The sequence below is a fragment of the Perognathus longimembris genome, chromosome 23 (genome assembly GCF_023159225.1).
Source record: "Perognathus longimembris pacificus isolate PPM17 chromosome 23, ASM2315922v1, whole genome shotgun sequence".
NCBI lineage: Eukaryota > Metazoa > Chordata > Mammalia > Rodentia > Heteromyidae > Perognathus > Perognathus longimembris.
In genome coordinates this window covers 32,971,099-32,990,786 of record NC_063183.1, presented here as the reverse complement: position 1 = coordinate 32,990,786, position 19,688 = coordinate 32,971,099, and the positions used below count along the sequence as shown (strand labels likewise).

General features: G+C 51.9%; 1 protein-coding gene across 2 annotated transcripts in view; it reads left to right on the top strand.

Annotated features, from left to right (window-relative positions):
- The first annotated feature begins 1,510 nt into the window (after positions 1-1,510).
- Eif2ak4 (eukaryotic translation initiation factor 2 alpha kinase 4) overlaps positions 1,511-19,688 on the top strand; it is a 51,875-nt gene continuing 33,697 nt past the window's right edge. For both annotated transcript variants that reach the window (XM_048332099.1, XM_048332098.1), the window contains exons 1-11: positions 1,511-1,718; positions 5,045-5,157; positions 6,718-6,820; positions 10,572-10,724; positions 12,341-12,421; positions 13,361-13,509; positions 14,761-14,876; positions 15,344-15,501; positions 16,614-17,149; positions 17,983-18,089; positions 19,143-19,300. In XM_048332099.1, the coding sequence (XP_048188056.1) occupies positions 1,575-1,718; positions 5,045-5,157; positions 6,718-6,820; positions 10,572-10,724; positions 12,341-12,421; positions 13,361-13,509; positions 14,761-14,876; positions 15,344-15,501; positions 16,614-17,149; positions 17,983-18,089; positions 19,143-19,300 (1,818 nt within the window). In that variant the 5' untranslated portion in view covers positions 1,511-1,574. The remainder of the gene's footprint in view (positions 1,719-5,044; positions 5,158-6,717; positions 6,821-10,571; positions 10,725-12,340; positions 12,422-13,360; positions 13,510-14,760; positions 14,877-15,343; positions 15,502-16,613; positions 17,150-17,982; positions 18,090-19,142; positions 19,301-19,688) is intronic.

Sequence of the window (19,688 nt, the reverse complement as noted above, 5' to 3'; positions counted from 1 at the left end):
TCTGTTTGTTTTGTTTTTGTTGCCAGTCCTTTGGCTTGGACTCAGGGCCTGAGCACTGTCCCTGGCTTCTTTTTGCTCAAGGCTAGCACTCTACCACTTGAGCCACAGCGCCACTTCTTCTGGCTTATTTTTATACATGTGGTGCTGAGTCAATCCCAGTGCTTCATGCATACAAGGCAAGCACGCTACCACTGGGCCATATTCCTAGCCCCTGCGATCTGTATTTTTGAGAGCATCATTTTAATTCTAAGTCAGAACCTTAAGGACATCTGTGTCAACAAAGACATCCTATGTCTCAGTGGGATGAAAGCACTATTATCTAGCTAGTAACATACTGTGAGCATCAGTGAGTTGAATTCTTGGATTTTTCATGACAGGAAACACATTGGGCTCCGATAAGCTTATGCTGAGACGGCTTTTTAAAAGAGTACCTAGGCCTAATGTAACAATAACCCATTTCCACACACCCCCTTCACTAGCACACCCACCAGCTCTCCCATCTGGGGTAGCCGGGGAGGGGGTGGGGAGGAGGAGCGCAGGTGTGCCCCCGGGCGTGAGTGCTGGCACCGCCGCTTCCCTCCGCTAAACTCACTTCCCTTCCCCAACGAAGAGGTGTGAGGAGGCGCGGTCCTCAAGGCGTCCTGAGGACAAGGACGTGTGGAAGGCGGGAACACCTCTCGGCAGGGGCTGGCACGTTATAAAACACTAACGCGGGTGACTGTATCCAACCAGTTTCTGCGTGCTGGCCTTTAAAGAAAACGCACTTCAAAGACGGAAATACACGGCTCTCCGACGTGTAGGAAGCTCGGCCCATCTGGAGGGACCGCCGCCTGGGGAGCCCCGCGTCTCAAGGCGGGAGAATCACTCCTTCTACCGTGAGTCGAGGACGCCGCGGCTGTCCAGGCGTTCCGTCCGCCCCGGGCTAGCGCGGGGCCGGGCCCGGCTCGAGCGGCGCTGCGGGGAGACCGGTTTTCCCGAGAGTTACGCGACTTGGCGTTGTCGTTACGACCCGCGTGACTCGGCCTCCCACTTCCGCGCAGCCCTCTCGATTCCCTCCCCGGCCTCCAACCCGACACCGCTCCGCGCTGGTCTAGAGCCCCACTCCCCACGCCTCGCCCCGAGGCGCCTCTCCCGGGCGAGCCCCGCCACGGCCCGGCTCCTACGCGGGGCCCCGCCCCCAGGCCCGCCTCCCGCGCGAGGCTCCGCCCCAGAGCGTCCCCCTACGCGGGGCCCCTCCCACAGACCCGCCTTCCGTGCGAGGCTCCGCCCCAGAGCGTCCCCCTACGCGGGGCCCCTCCCACAGACCCGCCTTCCGTGCGAGGCTCCGCCCCAGAGCGTCCCCCTACGCGGGGCCCCGCCCGCAGGTCCGCCTCCCGCGCGAGGCCCCGCCCCCGGGCCGCCCCCTGCACGAGGCCCCTCCCACAGGCCCGTCTCCCGCCGAGGCCCCGCCCCCGGGCCGTCCCCTGCGCGAGGCCCCGCCCACCTGCCCGTCTCCCGCCCGGGCCCCGCCCCCGAGCCGGCCGGGGCCCACCTCAGCGGCGGCCGGGCGGCCCTGCCTCGGCCCGCGCGCAGCCATGGCGGGGGGCCGGGGGACCCCGGGGCGCGGCCGCGAGGAGCCGCCGGAGAGCTACCCGCAGCGCCAGGACCACGAGCTGCAGGCCCTGGAGGCCATTTACGGCGCCGACTTCCAGGACCTGCGTCGGGACTCGCGCGGGCCGGTAGGAACGTGGCGGGCCCGGCCTCGCCCCCTCGCGGCCTCCCTCCGCCGGCCTCCCCCCCCCCCCCCCCACACACAGCCCGGCCGCTCCGGGCAGGGCGGGTCCTGCCCCCCGGCCCCCCCTCCCACCGCCCCGGCGCTCCCCGCGGCCCGCACGCCGCCCCGGAAGCCTGGCTGGCCGGCCCCGCGGACGCGGAGGGCCCGGGTCCCCGGGGGTCTTCCCCGCACGTGGCTCTCCGTAGCCCCCCGAGAGGCGAGCAGCCGTTCCCCCGCGGCCTGTGGAAATAATAATGCTCCTCCACGGGGGCGCCGGTGTGCTCCACTTGCTCCCCGCCGTGTGTAGCGCGTGGCGGCTTCGGGACGCGTCCCGGATGCCCCGGAGAACCCGGATCCCCAGCTGCCCGGGCGGGCGGGCGGGCGGCCTCCCTCCCTCCCACCCACCCACTTCCTTCATCCCCTACCGCTTGCCAGTCCCGGGTCAGGGGCCTTCCTTTCCAGCCCCCCATCTCCAGAGTCCACCTCTAACCTACCACCGTACCACCGAGGCACACTACCAAGAGCTAAGACCGTTAACCAGCCAGTACAGATGCCCAGGGGTGCCTGCCACGACTGGAGCCCATTTATTCTACTTTCATTCCCTTCGAAGGAAGGGAAAAAGCCTCCTTTAGATAGCAATACCAATAATATATACATTTCCAGTCGGTGGCCTTTGTAACAGGGTAGAAAACTGCACTAAACACATAAAACCTTATCCAGTAACTGTTGGTGGCCCTGGGATACTGGGCTCCTGGCCTCAACAACTTTCAGGCAAATCATTGGTGAATGGGTAAGGATGAATCAGAGTTGACTCATTTAACAGGTCTTATTAGGACCGGCTGTGCACCCATCTACAGGAAAGACCATCCTCTAGCCACCCCCTTGGAGGCCTGCTGGCTTCCACAGCCCCGCAGTGGTCCTGGCCGTGTCTGTGAGTGGGATTCTCACGTTGTTGAATACTTTCCCACATTGAGGGGCTTTCCAAAGTTCCACCACCACCACTGGAAGTGAGGAATATTCAAATGTCACACTGACCCAGAATGAAGCCTGCTAACCACCTGTTGGCTTTGTGGGTTGATCCGCACCACTGGGAGGATAAATGGGTATGGCAGTATATTCAGCCACTCAAGGCAGGAGGGTGTATAGTCTGAATGGAGGTCAGGCAAAAATTAGGAGGACCTTATCTCAGAGAAAGGAAGGAAGGTAACAAAAAGGCCTGGGGACGTGGCTCAGTGTTCAATCCCCAGTATCACCAAAAAAAAAAAAAAAAAAAAAAAAAGGCAAAGGAGAAGGGAAACACTTCCTTGTTCTATTGTTATCAAAATACGAAATCTTTGAGGCTTCCTTTCAATTCTTTCATGACTTCGTTGTCTCATACCAGAACCAGGGTTTGAACTTACGTCCTCACAGTCACTTGGCCTACTTGCTCCAGCCCGGCACCTCAGCCATGCCTCCAGCCTGGCATATTGCTGGCCATTGAAGATGGAGGGCTGACGATTTTTCTACATGAGTAACTTCTAACCAGGGTTCTTTAGGTCTTGGCTTCAGATTGTTGCCAGAGAAATAATTCCCAAATGTATCTGTATCTGTTTCTTAACACTGTCTGTTCATCTATTCCAGCAACAACACTAACAACATTGCTCTAGTTATAATACGTTTGTAGCAAGCCTAGGTATCTAATGTTTCCACTTACTGATAGTGAACTTTCTAGAAGACAAGTTTTTCTTTTCTGGTTTTCCATGCCAGTGTTAGAATCAGCCTGCCTAGGATCTTCATTCATTTTCTGCTGCTATAACATAGTGCCACAGACTGTGTAAGTGAAGGGAGATTAGTGTAAGACAAATCCCCTCTTCTTAGGATGGGACTGCATTCTGTTGTACTTCACAAGCTTTGGGTATTAAAATAATCTATGCTTCCTAAAGTGATCTGTATGGTAGAGACATATTTTCTTGAGAGAATTGTAGGTTGGTCATTATGCAAAAAGCCTTTGTAGAAAGCACCTGTAAGATTTTGTGGAAGTAGCCTTTCTCTCTGTTTTTGTATCTCTGCCTGAAGAAAGTAAAGTCCACACTTTACTGGTAAAGATTGTTGATATCAGGCACTGGCAGCTCACACCTATGATCCTAGCTATTCAGGAGGCTGAGATCTAAGGATCGAGGCTAGAATCCAGCCACCCCAGGCAGGAAAGTCTGTGAGACTCATCTCCAATTAACCACCTGATAACTGGAAGTGGAGCTGTGGCTCAATGTGGTAGAACCCTAGCCTTGAGCAAAAAAGAAAAAAAATCTCAGGTACAGCAAACATCCAGGCCTGAGTTCAAGCCCCATGACCAACCAACAACAACAACAACAAAGAGATTGTTGATAGAAATACCAGGAAAGAACTAGTTAATGGGACTAACCTCAGAATAAGTTAAGGCCGTAGTTTTGGGAGGAGCCACTATAAAGAGTGGCTTAGAACTGGTAGTTGTTGAAACCAAATGATAGGTACAAAGGGTTCATTATAACATTGTCTCTACTTTTGTTTGAAACTTTCCCTAGTAATTAAATGTGTTTGGTGGTACTGGAGTTTGAACTCAGTGCCTCACACTTGCTAGGCAGGTGCCTTACTGCTTGAGCCACTGCCCAGCCCTTTCTGCTTTATCCCAAATAAGGTATCACCTGAAGTGTGATCCTTCTGTTTATACCCCCTGGCATATCTGGGACCGCGGGTGCGTTCAACTGCACCCACCTTTTTATTGGTTGAGATGGGGAGGGAGGAGGGGTTTACCAGTTGTTTGCCTGGGCTGATGTCAAAACGTGACCCTCCTGATATTCACCTCAGGAGTAGCTGGGATTACAGTCACGAGCTACCGTGACTGGAAACAGACTTTTAAAAGTCAGTGCACATATTCCAAAGCCTGCTGAAATCTGAAGCGCCTGGCCCCAAGCATTTTGGGGAGGGTGTCTCCCCCCTCTTGCCGCCCTCTTCCATTGTACCAGTGGCATTTAAATGCCTGGCTGGGCCCCTGGCTGAGCGAAACTCCCGTATGCTAGCCTGAGGACAGTGCCCAGCAAATAGCTGGCACTCTGTCACATTTGAAAGAGTGGAAACCAAGTTCAGGCTTTTGATTCAGCACTGTGGTAGCTTTTCAAGGGCAAATGTTTTTCCTCTAGTGTGGCATTGTTTTTAAGCCGTGCTTTGGAAAATAGGAGCTACCACCTGCGTGCAGAGAGAGCCCTGGTGCCATGGGGACTTAGCTTGATCATTATGATTGACTCTCTAAAACAAACGTCCTTTCTTCTCTTTTAGGTCATAGGACCCCCCGAAATCAACTTAGTTCTGTACCCCCAGGGCCTGGCTGGTGAAGAAGTATACGTGAAAGTGGATTTGAGGGTGAAGTGCCCCCCAACCTACCCGGATGTGTAAGTACCTATAGAAACTGCTTCAAAGATTCTCAGTCCCGTTCATTTTTTCCCCTTCGTTTGCCTGTTTCACATATGCTTTCCTTTCCAATGTTGCACTTGTATTTCAGCAAACTGCCTTATTCAGTTCTGGAACATTCCCTCCAGAGGCTATCTGCACTATGACTCCATTTGCTTCTTCCGCTGTGTTCAGGTTTATTTAATTCTTACCAAGTGGCAAGGAGAGCAGTCCACCACAAGACGAGAAAGGCGTGGCGGAAGGCGCTCTCACCTGGCTCGCCGGCCGCCAGCCATGGGGAGCCCAGGCCCCCCCAGACCTTCTTTCTCCAGGGAGGCAGCCCTGCCTGGCGGTTGTTAGGTGTGCGGACTCACTGTGTGAGGAGCAGGGGCAGTGTGGGGAGGAAAGTGGCCAGTGTGCTGCTTGGCACAGGGCTGGTCGGCTCTGGGGAGCGTTGTCCTGAGGAGGGGAGGGACAGGAAAAGCCACCACGATCCACGCCCAGCTCCTGGAAGTCAGGAAGCCACCTTGCCCCGCAGAGTCTGCGCAGCGATGCAAGAGTAATGAATGGAAACAGTTAACTCAGTTTACAGGAGGGAGCAAATGAAGACCATGTCTCTAGGGTTTTACCACTTTTCCTGACACGGAGTACGCAGTGTCTTGTCTGAAGCTGCCCAGGTGTCCGGGGTGGCACAGACCCCATGGACTAAGGGCTCAGTTCCTCCCTTGGATGCACCACAGAAGCTGGCTCCACGTCCCGGGACTTGTGTTTGATAGGCAGGTGATCTCAGCTGAGATATGCCTCCAGTCCCCACCCCTTTGGGGGGAGGGGGCTGAGTATTTTTGAGATAGGGTCTCGCTTTCTGCCCAGGTGTGTGCCTGGGCTGTGGTCCTCCTATTTCTCCATTCCTACCATAGCTGAGGTGACAGGCGTGAGCCAGCATACCCAGCTTCTTCCACGGCGACGGACAGGTGCCCTCCGTAGCATATAGCTGTGGATTGAAAAAAAAAGAAATCTTAGGGATTTTAGCCGAATTCCCATAACCTTCTCGTGAGGTTCGAGAATTTGCTAGAACAACCCAAAGAATCAGGAAAATACTGACCCTGATCAATTTATCATAAAGGATATGAGCAGCCAAATGAGGGGGGGGGTAGGGGATTTTTTTTTTTTAGAGGAGATTCAGAGTTGAGGATCAGGGGCAAATCAGAAGCAATAAATAATAAAGGTTGAGAAATTGTAATTGGTTGTAAATCTGTAGTCAGAGGCAGAAAATGTGGGAGGTGAGGTAGTCATTCAAGCTCAGTCAATTGGGGTCTACCCTGGAGATGGCCCCTTAACATCCCCGATGCAGACTAGGCTTGTCCACAAGGTGCAGGTAACTCTGGAGTACCTGGAGCGGCTGGAAGATGGCCAACAGGTTAAGGCTAGGTGAGGGTTATGAGGTGTACGGGACCCTTACGCATCCAGCATGCTGAAATCCAGTGAATTTTAACACCAATAGGCTTAGCATGTCTCTGTCGCTGGTCCTCTCTTGTGACACCATTTCTGTTTGTCTTTTTCAGAGTTCCAGAGATAGAGTTAAAGAATGCCAAAGGTCTGTCCAATGAGAGTGTTAATTTGTTAAAATCCCGCCTGGAGGAACTGGCAAGAAAGCACTGTGGGGAGGTAAGCTAGTAGCACTGGATGGTTACAGTCTCCATCCGGTTCTCGGCATTCATCTTCCTGCAGTCCCGGGCTGACAGGCTTTTCCAGTGCGCATCAAATCCTATCGTGACTCAAACACAGGTTTCTTTCCGTTGGAGTTTGAACGTGGGCCTCATGTTCGCTCGGCTGACATGCTGTTGCTGGAGCCTCACCTCCGGCCTGGTTGGTTTTTTGCTGGTCATCTGGTATCTTATGGACTCTTTGGCCCAGATGGATCTTGAACTACAGTGCTTTGGGCCTCTGGAGTGGCTGGGATTACAGGGGTGAGCTACCAGCACTCAGTTTGTTTTGTTTCTTGTTGTCACAGAGGAAACCTGGTTATTTCTATTTCTTGGGTTACAGGATTTATGATTTGGAAGTTGTAGAGTGTTGTCTACGGCCATAGCACCCTGAATGCGCCGATCTCATCTGATCTCGGAAGCCAAGCAGGGTCGGGCCTGGTTAGTATTGGATGGGAGAAGTTGTAGAGCATGTGCTGATGGTGTTTCAGGCTGTCTCTGTCATCCTGGCCGTGGCGTTTGTGCTCTGTGGGCATGGCATCATGACTGGATCTTGATTTGAACTTTCCTGATGGAAAAATGTTGAGACTGGTTTCTCAGCAGATGATATCATTTTTTTTTTCATTTTGCATATCAAAAAAATTCCTTGTTTTCCTTCTCTTAATTGGTGATGGTGTCCTGTGCTCCTTCAGTGTCTCTTTACACTGAGTGCAGTACTATTTCTTTTGAGCACCGGGGTCCACATCCCCTGGTGGCACTCTGGAGAACAAGACTCGGGGACTCTCCCTTTGTTTCCCTCAGAGTGGGCCAGTTCCCTTTAAGTGTAATCCATCTTTCCCAGTCTTTTACAATCACTCAGTATTTCTGTGTTGTGTGTTAGGCAGCTTTCTGGCAATGTAGCAAATGCCTGAGGAAAATCACTTAAAAAGAGAAAAGGTTCGGGCTGGGAATGTGCCTAGCAATAGAGTGCTTGCTTAGCATGCACAAGGCCCTGGGTTCGATCCCTCAACACCACATAAACAGAAAAAGCCAGGGATGGCGCTGTGGCTCAAGTGGCAGAGTGCTAGCCTTGAGCAAAAAAGAAGCCAGGGACGGTGCTCAGGCCCCGAGTCCAAGCCCCAGGACTGGAAAAAAAAAAAAGAGAGAGAGAGAAAGAGAAAAGGTTCATTTTGCCTCTCAGCTTTGGAAATTTCTGTCCAGGACCAGTTGGCCCTATTATTTCTGGCATGTGGCTAGACAGCACAACCTTGACCTTGGGGCTGGAAGTGAGAGAGGAAGAGGAGGGGCTGGGGTCCCACTATCCTGTCAGAAGACCTACCAGAAAGTCCCACCTCTTACAGGTTCCCAATGCCCTCCTCCCAGTGCCCAGCTGGGGACCAAATATTTAACACTTTGCCTAGGAGACAAATACCAGTGCATAGCCCAGGGAATGTGAGAAGGGTCCCCCATGGACTATCCCAGACCATCCTGTCTATTCTCATTGTTAAAGACAAAGTGCCATTCTCCTATAAAGTGAGAGGACAGACTCTCCCTCGCCTTCCCTAATTAATATAGGTAATTCATGATGCAAGTGAATTTCACAGAGCTGAGTCATGCTAGAGTCAGGATGCGGTGCCTTGTGGCTATAGAAATTCTGTCCACTTAAGTTCCTGTTCCCAAGAACTTCAGTGATTGGCGGTGTAAAGGAAGTGGTTAAAAGACCCAGGTGCCTGTGGCTCATGCCTGTAATCCTAGCTTCTCAGAGGGTTGAGATATGAGGATCATGGTTCAAAGCCAGACCAAACAAGCAAGAAAGTCTGTGGGACCCTTATCCCCAATTAACCTGCAAAAGTTGGAAGTGGAGCTGTGGTAGAGTGCCAGCCTTGAGTGAAAAGCAGAGAGAGAGATGACAGATGAGAACTCAGGAATTCTTCCAAAATCCCTTCAAGTCTGAGGTGCTCCAATGTCTATGAATAATACCAAGGAGTTTTTAGAAAATTCAGCTCCAGAAAATCTCCAGGTACTTAGATTCTTCGCCACTTGGGATTTCATTTTGTTTTCTGATTTCTTCTAAACTATTTAATTTTAAGATCATTATAGGTTTATGCATAGGCACATGAAGAATATAGCAATACCCACACACATCCGTGGTATTGTGAGCTCACTGGGAGCTGTGGCTGGCTGTCCTGCCCTGTGTCTCACCACAAGTCACTAGGCCAGCAGAGAATGAAGTGCGGTGGGATGTTATTCCAGCCTAAACACAGGCTATTCATTAACCGAAAGATGCTGGTTATCCTAAGACAAATACTGTGTGACTGTTTCTCCGATTCATGGAGAGGGCTGGGGAAATGGCGGTGGGCTGGGCTGCGGGGGAGTGGACGGCTGTTTCATGGGTACAGAGTTTCAGTTTGGAAAGATGAGAAGGTTCTGGAAATGGATGCACCCATTGTAAGTGCCCTTAGCATCTAAAAAGGTCTGCCTCTTATTTAGAAGAGCGTGCTGTGAATATTTTGCCACAGTTTTTAAAAACCGTTGGTACTCACTGGAGACCTGTTGGCATGGGAGGACTCGAAGGGGTGTTAGACAAGGGAATGCGCCGGGCAGAGCCTACTCTTGTTGGCCTAAAGTTTGTTTCCATAGCCTGAAGTACGGCAAAGCCTATAATTCTAGAGAATTTGTTTTTATTTTCTAGTAAAGTAGAATATAATTAAGTGTTAAAGTGTGGCTTGGGCTTCTGGGTGGTGTGGCATCCAGCTATTAAAATGTGACTCATCTCGTCATGTGAACGGGGATAGATACCCAAAAGCAATGCGGTTTGTTGCGGGGGGGGGGGGGTGCCAATACTGTGGATTGAACCCAGGGCCAAGCCTTTATAAGTCAAGCGCTTTACCACTTGAGACACACCCACCCACAGCCCTTTGGCTTGTTTTAGGTTTGTTTTTGCAGTGAGGTCTGACTTTTCTGGAAGGGGCCTGGAGCGCCTCCTCCTCTGCCTCCACCTCCAGATGAGCTAGGATTACAGGCGTGGGTCCCCGTGTTCAGTTAAAAGTAACATGTGGTTAACTGCTTTCATTTGCCGCTAAGTGATGTTTAATCCAGTAGCTCATTGTTTATCATCATAAACTAACCTTTGCCTAAGACTGTCTGCTTACGTGGGTCACCTCAGACTCACTGATTCTCATTAATTCATTACCTTGCACAGACACTGATCTGACGCTGGGAAAACCACAGTGAGCAAAGCATTCAGCCACAGGTGAGGGGAGCAGACGGAACACGCCCTACTAACTAAGAAAACCCAACAGCACTGAGGTCTGACTAGAAAACTGTGGACGCTAGGTGTGCTGGTTCACATTTATGATCCCAGCTATTGGGAGAGGTGGAGATGGAAAGATTACAGTTGAAACCCAGCCCAGGCAAAAAATAGTGAGACTCCTGTCTCGAAGAACAACTTGGGCATGATGGCATTCATCTGTGAACGTCAGTTGTATGGGAGGCACAGCTAGAACTATCTCAACCTAAAGCCAGCCTGCTACCAGGTGTCAAGGCCCTGAGTTCAAATCCCAGTAACACCCCCTGTAAATTAGTGAAGAGTCTGGGCTGATAGGACTGGCAGCACGGCTCATACAGCAGAGCAGCCGCCGAGTTGCAGCCCCGGTGCTGCGGGTAGAATAAGAGCTGGCCACTCTGTGCCTGCCCCCTTGGTCACGTGTGCTTGCTGGCTGTTCTGTGTCTAGGTGATGATATTCGAGCTGGCGTACCATGTGCAGTCCTTCCTCAGCGAGCATAACAAGCCCCCTCCCAAGTCCTTCCATGAAGAAATGCTGGCCCGGCAGGCTCAGGAGGAGCGGCAGAGGCTGCTAGAGGCCAGGCGCAGAGAGGAGCAGGAGGTGAGCCCCCCAGCAACCCCTTGCCAGTGCGGCCCCGCCTGGAGCCCCGTGGCTCCTGTCTGACTGTGACGAGCAGTGTGACAGTGACCGTGTGCAGGAGCAGCCTTGCCCCCTCCCTGCGGCCATCAGTGCTGGCTTCACGCCCTGGCTTTAAGGAGAAGGGGCATTTGGCAACCTTCCAGCATCTTCCTGTGCTGGCCAAGCTGGTGGAATCCACTGAGTCCCTTCTCATATGAGACCAGCACCCCCACCCACTCACAGGGAGCCCCAAAGCCTGGAACGAAGCTCCTCGTGCTCCTTATCCACCTGTGCGTGTCCTTTCGTCTGTTTGCATGGGTGTGAACCCCTTCCTTACTTTATTTAAGTCCTTTACATGAAGCACAGTATGGGCCTCTGAATTTCTTTCTTGGTTTTAACTTACTTTTTTTCTGTCTATTCCTCTGGTCAAGTTATCTAGAACTGATCGCGTTGCAGGTTAGGGAAAAGAGGGCATGAGTTAGTTTTCCTTCCTGGACATTTCTGTGATGCATTTATTAAATAGCCATTCTTTATGAAGTGACTCACACTCTCTACACTGGGTTCTACTGGCTAGAGTCGGTTTGGTTCAGCTGGTCTGTTCCGCTTGCGCTCTGAGTTGTTGGGTGCTTAGAATGTGCTAACGCTTCAGTCCATCTACCTCTGCCCCTTGCTTTGGTGTTCACCCACCCACATTTCGCCCTCTGCCCCCACACATCTTGCTCTCTTCTTGCTTTTCTGAGACAAAGTAGCCCAAGGCTAGTCTCAAACTCTCAGCCCTGCCCCTGCTTCCCAGGGACTGCAGCTGTACAGCATGATGTGCTACCTCATGTGTTCATCTTAATATTGCTTCCCCGAGGTCAGAACAGAACACGAACCCACTGAGCCAAGACTCTACTCCTCTCTGCTTTCATTGTTTTTCTAATAGGATCATACTTTTTTCTGAGTTGGCCAGGACTCTGGTCCTCCTGTTTACACTTGGGGTGACAAGCACGAACCACCACACATTAACATGGGGTCTTTTTGCCCAGGTAGTCTGGAGATGCAGTCCTTCCAATTTCAGCCTTCTGAGTAGCTAGGATTACAGGTGTGAGGCACTAGCGCCTGGCTTGTTTGCTGTGACATCTTCACACGTGCATATAACAAACATACTTTCATATTGTTTGCCATTCCTACTATCCCTCCTGCCCTTGCTCTTCCCAGATCCTCACCTACCTTCTATATTTCCACCTTCCTTGACATTTTTACCTATGCTAGCACTGTCTGTGTGAGTCCCAACCATTTTGTTAGTTTGCTTTATGCAGTAGAATGACTGATCTCGAGGACTTCGGCGTGCTGGCCAGGACTACACCCCCAGCCCTTTTGTATTAAGTGGAGGGAAATAGTGCCCTCCCAGCAGTTCCCGTTCACACCTCCACCAGGTGCCAGGGAGCCTGGGCAGGAGGGCCCTTACAGACAGGAGGCTGCTGCAGCCAGCTTCTGCCAGGTTCTGTGACCAGATATCTTAGGAGGGAGGCTCTGAGTGGCTGTAATTCACAATCCCTGTGGTTCTCACTGTGGATTTCAAAGATCAGCATCTGACTGTGGTTTACTCATTTCAGCAACGTGAAATCCTTCATGAGATCCAGAGAAGGAAAGAAGAGATAAAAGAAGAGAAGAAACGGAAAGAAATGGCCAAGCAGGTACTCTGCCAATTCAGCAACACTAAAATGAGCATAAGCCACTTTCAAGTCTGTCAACGGCAATTTTCCCTCTCATTGGCTGTCAGTAGTCACTCTTAAAGTGAAGTAAGAAACGTTTCCTAAACACATGGGGGAGTTAAGTATTCTCTGAAGCTGATTTAGGCTTAGGTGATTCCGGGGGCTTTGTGGAGGAGTCACAGGACACACAGGGCAACTGTGGCCATAAACAAGACTGGAATCCAAATGACTGGGGGAGTCACGTGAAGGGCGTGGCCACCACCATTCAGCACCTGCCTCAGGTCCCCCTGGGTGTAGGCAGGAAAGATGCCTGCAGCCCAGGGGTGGAAAAGGATATTGTGGGGGTTTTCTTCCTTCCTCCTGAGTCTGGCTCAGTGGGCGGAGGGGCACATATTGTGAGAAATCCAGAGCAAATATTCCTCACACTTTACAAGTAGAGCGTTTGACTTAGAGAGAGACAGAGTAAAGGCCCCATGCAGTGTTCAGAGAGGCTCCGTGCAGCTGTGGCAGCTTGGCCAGAGCCCCTGCTTTTCCCCAGTCCTAGCCGTGGCTCTCCCAGCTCTGCCTCCCAGCTCTCCCGTCTTCCCCAGCACCCTCCCAGCAGACACCTGGGTGCTCTCTGTGAACCCCTTCCTCTGCCCACCCCAGGAGCTCAGCCTCCCAGCTTCCCATGCATATTCCAAAAATTCCGAGCATTCTCATCTATAAGATCCATATTCTCTTTAAAACTACACCCTAGACTTTAGTTCTTCACCCAGTACATATCTGGGCATTATGCTGGTATACGGTGAGTTATTATTCCATCATAAGCACATAGTTTAAACAAGGCATGTATCCTGCCCTGAATTCACCATTAAATGATGTGCTTGTCTTCCACCTAGGACTTGCATCTAAAGTAGGATTTGTATTTTTTTTTCCTAGGAGCGTCTGGAAATTGCTGGATTGTCAAACCAAGATCCTAGTTCTAGAAGAGACCCAGGAGGACACAAAGCAGCAGCCAGTCTCTATGGAGGCTCTCCTGACTTTGTGGGAAACGGCAAACACCGCACCAGCTCTTCAGGAAGGGCAAGGTAAACCCCTGGCATTGCTGTGTGTGTCTGTGTTATGTGTGCGTGTGTGTATGTGCTGGTAGTGGGGCTTCAACGTAGGGCCTCCTGGTATTCCTTTGATTATTTTTTCTTTTTGCTCAAGCCTGGTGCTCTACCACTTGAGCCACAGCCCCACTTTCAACTTTTTGGTGGTTAACTGGATATAAGAGTCTCATGGACTTTCCTGCCCAGGCTGGCTTTAAAACATGATCTTCAGATCTCAGCTTCCTGAGCAGGTAGGATTACAGGCGTGAGTCATCTTTCTGATGTGGGAGATGAAAGGTATAAAGCAATTCACACAACTTGTAAAATTTGGTGGGTCTCTAGCCTTCATAATGTTTTTGAAGCCTGCCTATCATACTGAATTGAATAGCTGCTACACAGAACCAGTGTTTCATTTTTAACACTTTCCAACTTTTTTTTTTTGCCAGTCCTGGGCCTTGGACTCAGGGCCTGAGCAGTGTCCCTGGCTTCCTTTTGCTCAAGGCCAGCACTCTGCCAGTTAAGCCACAGCGCCACTTCTGGCCGTTTTCCATATATGTGGTACTGGGGAATCGAACCCAGGGCTTCATGTATAGGAGGCAAGCTCTCTTGCCACTAGGCCATATTCCCAGCCCCCTTATTTGATTTTTGTTTGTTTTTGCTGGGTAGTAAACAAACCCCAGGCCTTGTATATACCAGGGAAGCATTCTGTCACTGAGCTCTATACTCCCAGGACTTTTAAAATTACATTTCAGGGCTTGGTAAGTTGCTTAGGCTGGCCTCCTGAGCAGCAGGGACTTCCTGTATCACCAGGCCCTGTCCCAGGAATCTTTGGGGGGCAAGGGGCGGGGAGGGAGAGCTGTACTGGTAAGGCAGCATGTGCCCTCAGGCAGCACCGTACCCCACTCCTCCTGGCCTGAGTGGAAACTGGAGAGCGGGGGACCACGGAAGAGGAGTGAGGTTCCCACTCTGTCTCATCCTGTCCCCTTTCCCGCTGCCCCCTCACGCCACCTCCCTCCTTAGAGCATGTCGGGCTCCTGCCTGCCCCAGGCCTCTGCCTAGTACTCAGCCTGGGTATTCCCCCACTTCTTACCATGAGACAGGTGAGTGGCCGTGCTAGCCAAGGCTGCAGAGCCAAGCACAATCATGCATTGAGAGTGGGCAGGGCCAGTCATCCTTGGGAGCAAGAAGGGCAAGATTTCCTGTCCTAACCTTAAAGAAAACAAATCATTGTCCAACTGTATTTTTAAGGCGTGAACGTCAGTATTCCGTGTGTGGTAATGATGATTCCCCCGGCTCCTGTGAAATCCTGTATTTCTCTGTGGGAGGTCCTGACCAGCTCATGGTGCACAAAGGAAAATGTGTTGGTGAGTAACTATGTAAGTTCATTAAAATGGCCATACCGCTGAAAGTTAATCATGAAGGAACAGAGTAGAATAGACACTACCTTGTTCAAACCAGCCAAGTCCAAGGAAGACTTCCAAGCATAGAGTACCCTATATTTTATTTTATTTTATTTTATTTTATTTTTTTTTGGCCAGTCCTGGGCCTTGGACTCAGGGCCTGAGCACTGTCCCTGGCTTCTTTTTGCTCAAGGCTAGCACTCTGCCACTTGAGCCACAGCGCCACTTCTGGCCGTTTTCTGTATATGTGGTGCTGGGGAATTGAACCCAGGGCCTCATGTATACGAGGCAAGTTCTCTCACCACTAGGCCATATCCCCAGCCCCTACCCTATATTTTAGAAAAATATTTTTCACGGTCAGCACATAGTAGTCAGGGTGAAATGAGTGAATGAATGAATGAGACTTCATTATTGTTCTTCTACACGTGCAGGCAGCGATGAGCAGCTGGGAAAATTAGTCTACAATGCTTTGGAAACAGCAACTGGCAGCTTTGTCTTGTTGTATGAGTGGGTCCTTCAGTGGCAGAAAAAAACGGGTCCATTCCTGACCAGTCAAGAGAGAGAGAAGATCGAGAAGTACAAAAAGCAGGTGGGCGTGGCTTGCTCTCCAGCGCCAGACTTGATTGGCTCCCGGAGCTGAGTAGGTGGGGTTTCTTGGTGGGGCTGAGTCAGGCTGCTTCTGCCTCTGTGAGTCCTTGGTGGACTTTGAGGACATGCTCCTTACCTCCTTTCCCAGCCCTGTCCAACTGGAGCTTTTTCAGGGCTTTTTTTCTTTTTGTGCAGTGACTGTGATTAAAAGAATTATAACATCAATTTATAATAGAGTATAAGGAGAATATTTAATATTGCATATTACAGTTGTTACATAACAAAGAGACTATGAAGAAGAAAGGCATGGTATTTAAAAATGTGTGTATTTTGCTTTTTTTTTTTGTTGTTTTGCCAGTCCTGGGCCTTGGACTCAGGGCCTGAGCACTGTCCCTGGCTTCTTTTTGCTCAAGGCTAGCACTGTGCCACTTGAGCCACAGCGCCACTTCTGGCTGTTTTCTATATATGTGGTGCTGGGGAATCGAACCCAGGGCTTCATGTATACAAGGCAAGCTCTTGCCACTAGGCCATATTCCCAGCCCAATGTGTGTATTTTGTATATAAAAAGAAAAAATTAGCCAGGCACTGATGGCTCACACCTGTCATCCTAGCTACTCAGGAAGCTGAGCTCTGAGGACCATGGTTTAAAGCCTGCCCAGGCAAAAAAGCCCCCATGAGACTCATATCTCCAATTAATCACTCAAAAACTGGAAGTGGCACTGTGGCTCAAGTGGTAGAGCACTAGCCTTTGGGCACAAAGAGGCTCAGGGACAGTGCCCAAGTCCTGAGTTCAAGCACCATAACTGACAAAAAAGGGAAGGGAGGGAGGGAGGGAGAAACTGGAAGTAAATACACAATAATCATGGGTAACTTTTGAGCTGAGTAGAGCAGTTCCATACCTGTAGTCCAAGCTTCTGGATGAAATTATAGAAGTTGAGGATTAAAATGCCTATTCTTTGCATCTTTGTCAGCTAGTAGGTTGGCCACACCATTGAAGGAAAGGGTTTAGTTCAGAACAAGTTGCCTTATTCTCGTCTCAGTGTACTTGATAACAGATACCTTGCTTTTGAAGTGAAATGCCAGCTAATGCGTATCAAATCCTCGACCTTTCAGATCCAAGGGGCAGAGACGGAATTCAGCTCCCTGGTGAAGCTGAGCCATCCGAACGTGGCCCGCTACTTCGCCATGAGCTTCCGGGAGCAGGACGACTGCATGGTGGTGGACATGCTGGTGGAGCACGTCAGCGGGGTGTCGCTCGCCCAGCACCTGAGCCACGCGGGCCCCGTCCCCGCGCCGCAGCTCCGCAGCTTCGCCGCCCAGCTCCTGGCTGGCCTCGATTACCTGCACGGCAACTCGGTGGTGCACAAGGTCCTGAGCGCGTCGAGCGTCCTGGTGGATGCCCAGGGCACGGTCAAGATCACCGACTACAGCATCTCCAAGCGCCTGGCAGACCTCTGCAAGGACGACGTGTTGGAGCAGACGCGAGTCCGGTTCAGCGACAGCGCCCTGCCTTACAAGAGCGGGAAGAAGGGGGACGTGTGGCGCCTGGGCCTCCTGCTGCTCTCCCTCAGCCAGGGCCACGAGTGCGGCGAGTTCCCCGTGACCATCCCCCGAGACCTGCCGCCCGACCTCCAGGACTTCCTGAAGAAGTGAGTGCGCCTCGCTCCCGGGCGCGCGGGGAACGGGCCTGGCACCCCCCACTCCCCGGCCCGCGGGGTCTGCGGGGGCAGGCGCGGCGTCCCTCGCACCCCAGCCCCACGGGACCCGGGTGCTCGCTCTGTCCACGGCGGCCGTGCCTCCCACCCTCGCCTGCACCTGCTCAGGTGAATGAGTGGCGCCAGCTGTTGAGGGCACGGCCTGGAGTCATCTAGCACGCACCACCGCCGCTGACGAGGCCGACAGGGACGGCCGCAGTGGGGAGCCCTGGCCAATGCCCGGCCCTCCACGTGGACCTCCTTGCCCTCCCACGTCAGTCTTTATAGATGTGTGCCACTAGCGGGGCTTGAACGCAGAGCCTGTACACTGTCCATTTGCTTTTTCTCTCCAGGCTGGCACTGTACCTGTTGGGCCACACCTCTACTTCTGGCCTTTTGCTGGTTCACTGGAGATAAGCCTCATGGATTTTCCTGCTCGTGCTGGCTTTGAACTGATATCCTCAGATCTCAGCCTGAGTAGCAAGGCATGAGCCACCAGTTCCTGGCTTCTGCCCTCCCATTGCTGTTGGTTCCTAAGAGGTCAAGGGCAAAGTCTGCTACCTAGAGACAGCCTCAAGAGGGTAGTTCCACCCAGTTCTTCCTGTGACTGGGAGAGCCACCAGGCCCTCGTCGGCCACAGCCAGTGACCTGCAGTCCCTGAGAATCGCGAGCGTTTAACTCATTGCCGAGTGGGCCCAGAGGTTCCATGTGTACTTGGAGGCTCTTTCTAAGAGTGAGCCAGGGGTAGCCCCTTCCTCTTGCGTGTTGCTGAGTCCCCATTCCTCCAGGTGCGTCTGCCTGGATGACAAGGACAGATGGACTCCCCAGCAGTTGTTGAAACACAGCTTCATAAACCCTCAGCCAAAAATGCCTTTAGTGGAGCAGAGTCCTGAAGGTGAGTGCCTCCTTTTTTTTTTCTTTTTTTTCTTTTTTTGGCCAGTCCTGGGGCTTGGACTCAGGGCCTGAGCACTGTCCCTGGCTTCTTTTTGCTCAAGGCTAGCACTCTGCCACTTGAGCCACAGCGCCACTTCCGGCCTTTTCTGTGTATGTGGTGCTGAGGAATCGAACCCAGGGCTTCATGTACCCGAGGCAAACACTCTACCACTAGGCCACATTCCCAGCCCAGTGCCTCCTTTTTTTTTTTTTTTTCTTTCTGTTTCTCTCTCAGCTTCTTTGGGATGGGCTCGCACTGCAAGTCTTTATACTCCTGCCTCCACCCCCGAGTGCTGGGATTACAGGCACGCGCCACGATGCCAGGCTGTCTTGTCTCTCCTTTCTCTTCCTTTACCTTGGTGGAGGATGCTGTATCATAAGAGCATGCCGCCAGCCCCTATGATTTGACCTGATTTTTTTAAAGTATATGCACACCTAACACTGGAGGAAGCTACACGGATTATTTATTTCATCTATTTTAGGCCAAGCTTCACATAAATCTGTTCAGTTATGAGCTGTTTGTGCCACCCTGACTTTCCAGTATTTTCTGATGGAGAGACCGTCCAGTGGTATAGCCTCAGTGACATGTAGTCCCCTTCCTGTGTCAGTCACCCTTACAGCCAGGTGGCCGGATTTCCCCGCGAGTAGATCAAGGAGCCTCTGTAGGGGGTTGGACGGCGCAGGAGCCCTGGTTCTCTCATTCAGTCATTCGCTCTGCCCCCGGTATCCTCACCCGTAAAGCATGCTGGTTATACTGTTCTCCCTCCTTAAAGGAGGCTAGAGTGAGCAGAGGGCTTGTGAAAGGCCCTTCAGGGAAGACACGTCGCTTCAGGCCCCCATCTGGGGCCCAGGGCTTGCCTTCTGCCCGAGTTCATTGCTCTTCTTTTGGTTTGGTTTGAAGACAGGGCTCGTGCTCTGTAGCCTTTCCCTGCCGCCTCCCGTCCCCAGCGTTGGGGTGGCAGGTGTGTGACCACCACGCCCCGCTTCCTGTGCTCCCCATGCCTCTTTCCTCCAGATTCCGGGGGACAGGATTACGTGGAGACCGTCATCCCCAGCAGCCAGCTGCCCAGCGCCTCCTTCTTCAGTGAGACCCAGAAGCAGTTTTCCCGGTACTTCATTGAATTTGAGGAACTGCAGCTGCTCGGCAAAGGTGCTTTTGGAGCGGTCATCAAGGTGTGACGGGGGTGCCCCAGTCCTTTCCGCTTCGCTGGCACAGAGTTGTGGGCTGGCTTCTGTGTTGAGGTAGGAAAGAAGGTGAAGAACATGTTCACGGGCTTCAGGTCAGGAGGAAATTCTTCGTACCATTTGCTGACGGAGTTGCCATGGAATCGAGGTGAAGTCACAGTGGAAGTAGCCCTAAATGGCCCTTCACGGCTTTTAGTCCCAGCTCTTCTGGAAATGGGAATCTAGCAATGTGGATTTTGTTGTTTTTTGGTTGTAGAGCTTGAACTCAGGGCCTGAGCACTGTCGGTGAGCCTCTTTGTGCTCAAGGTTAGCCCTCGACCACTTGAGCCACAGCACCACCTCTGGCTTTTTCTGTATATCTGGAGCTGAGGAATCG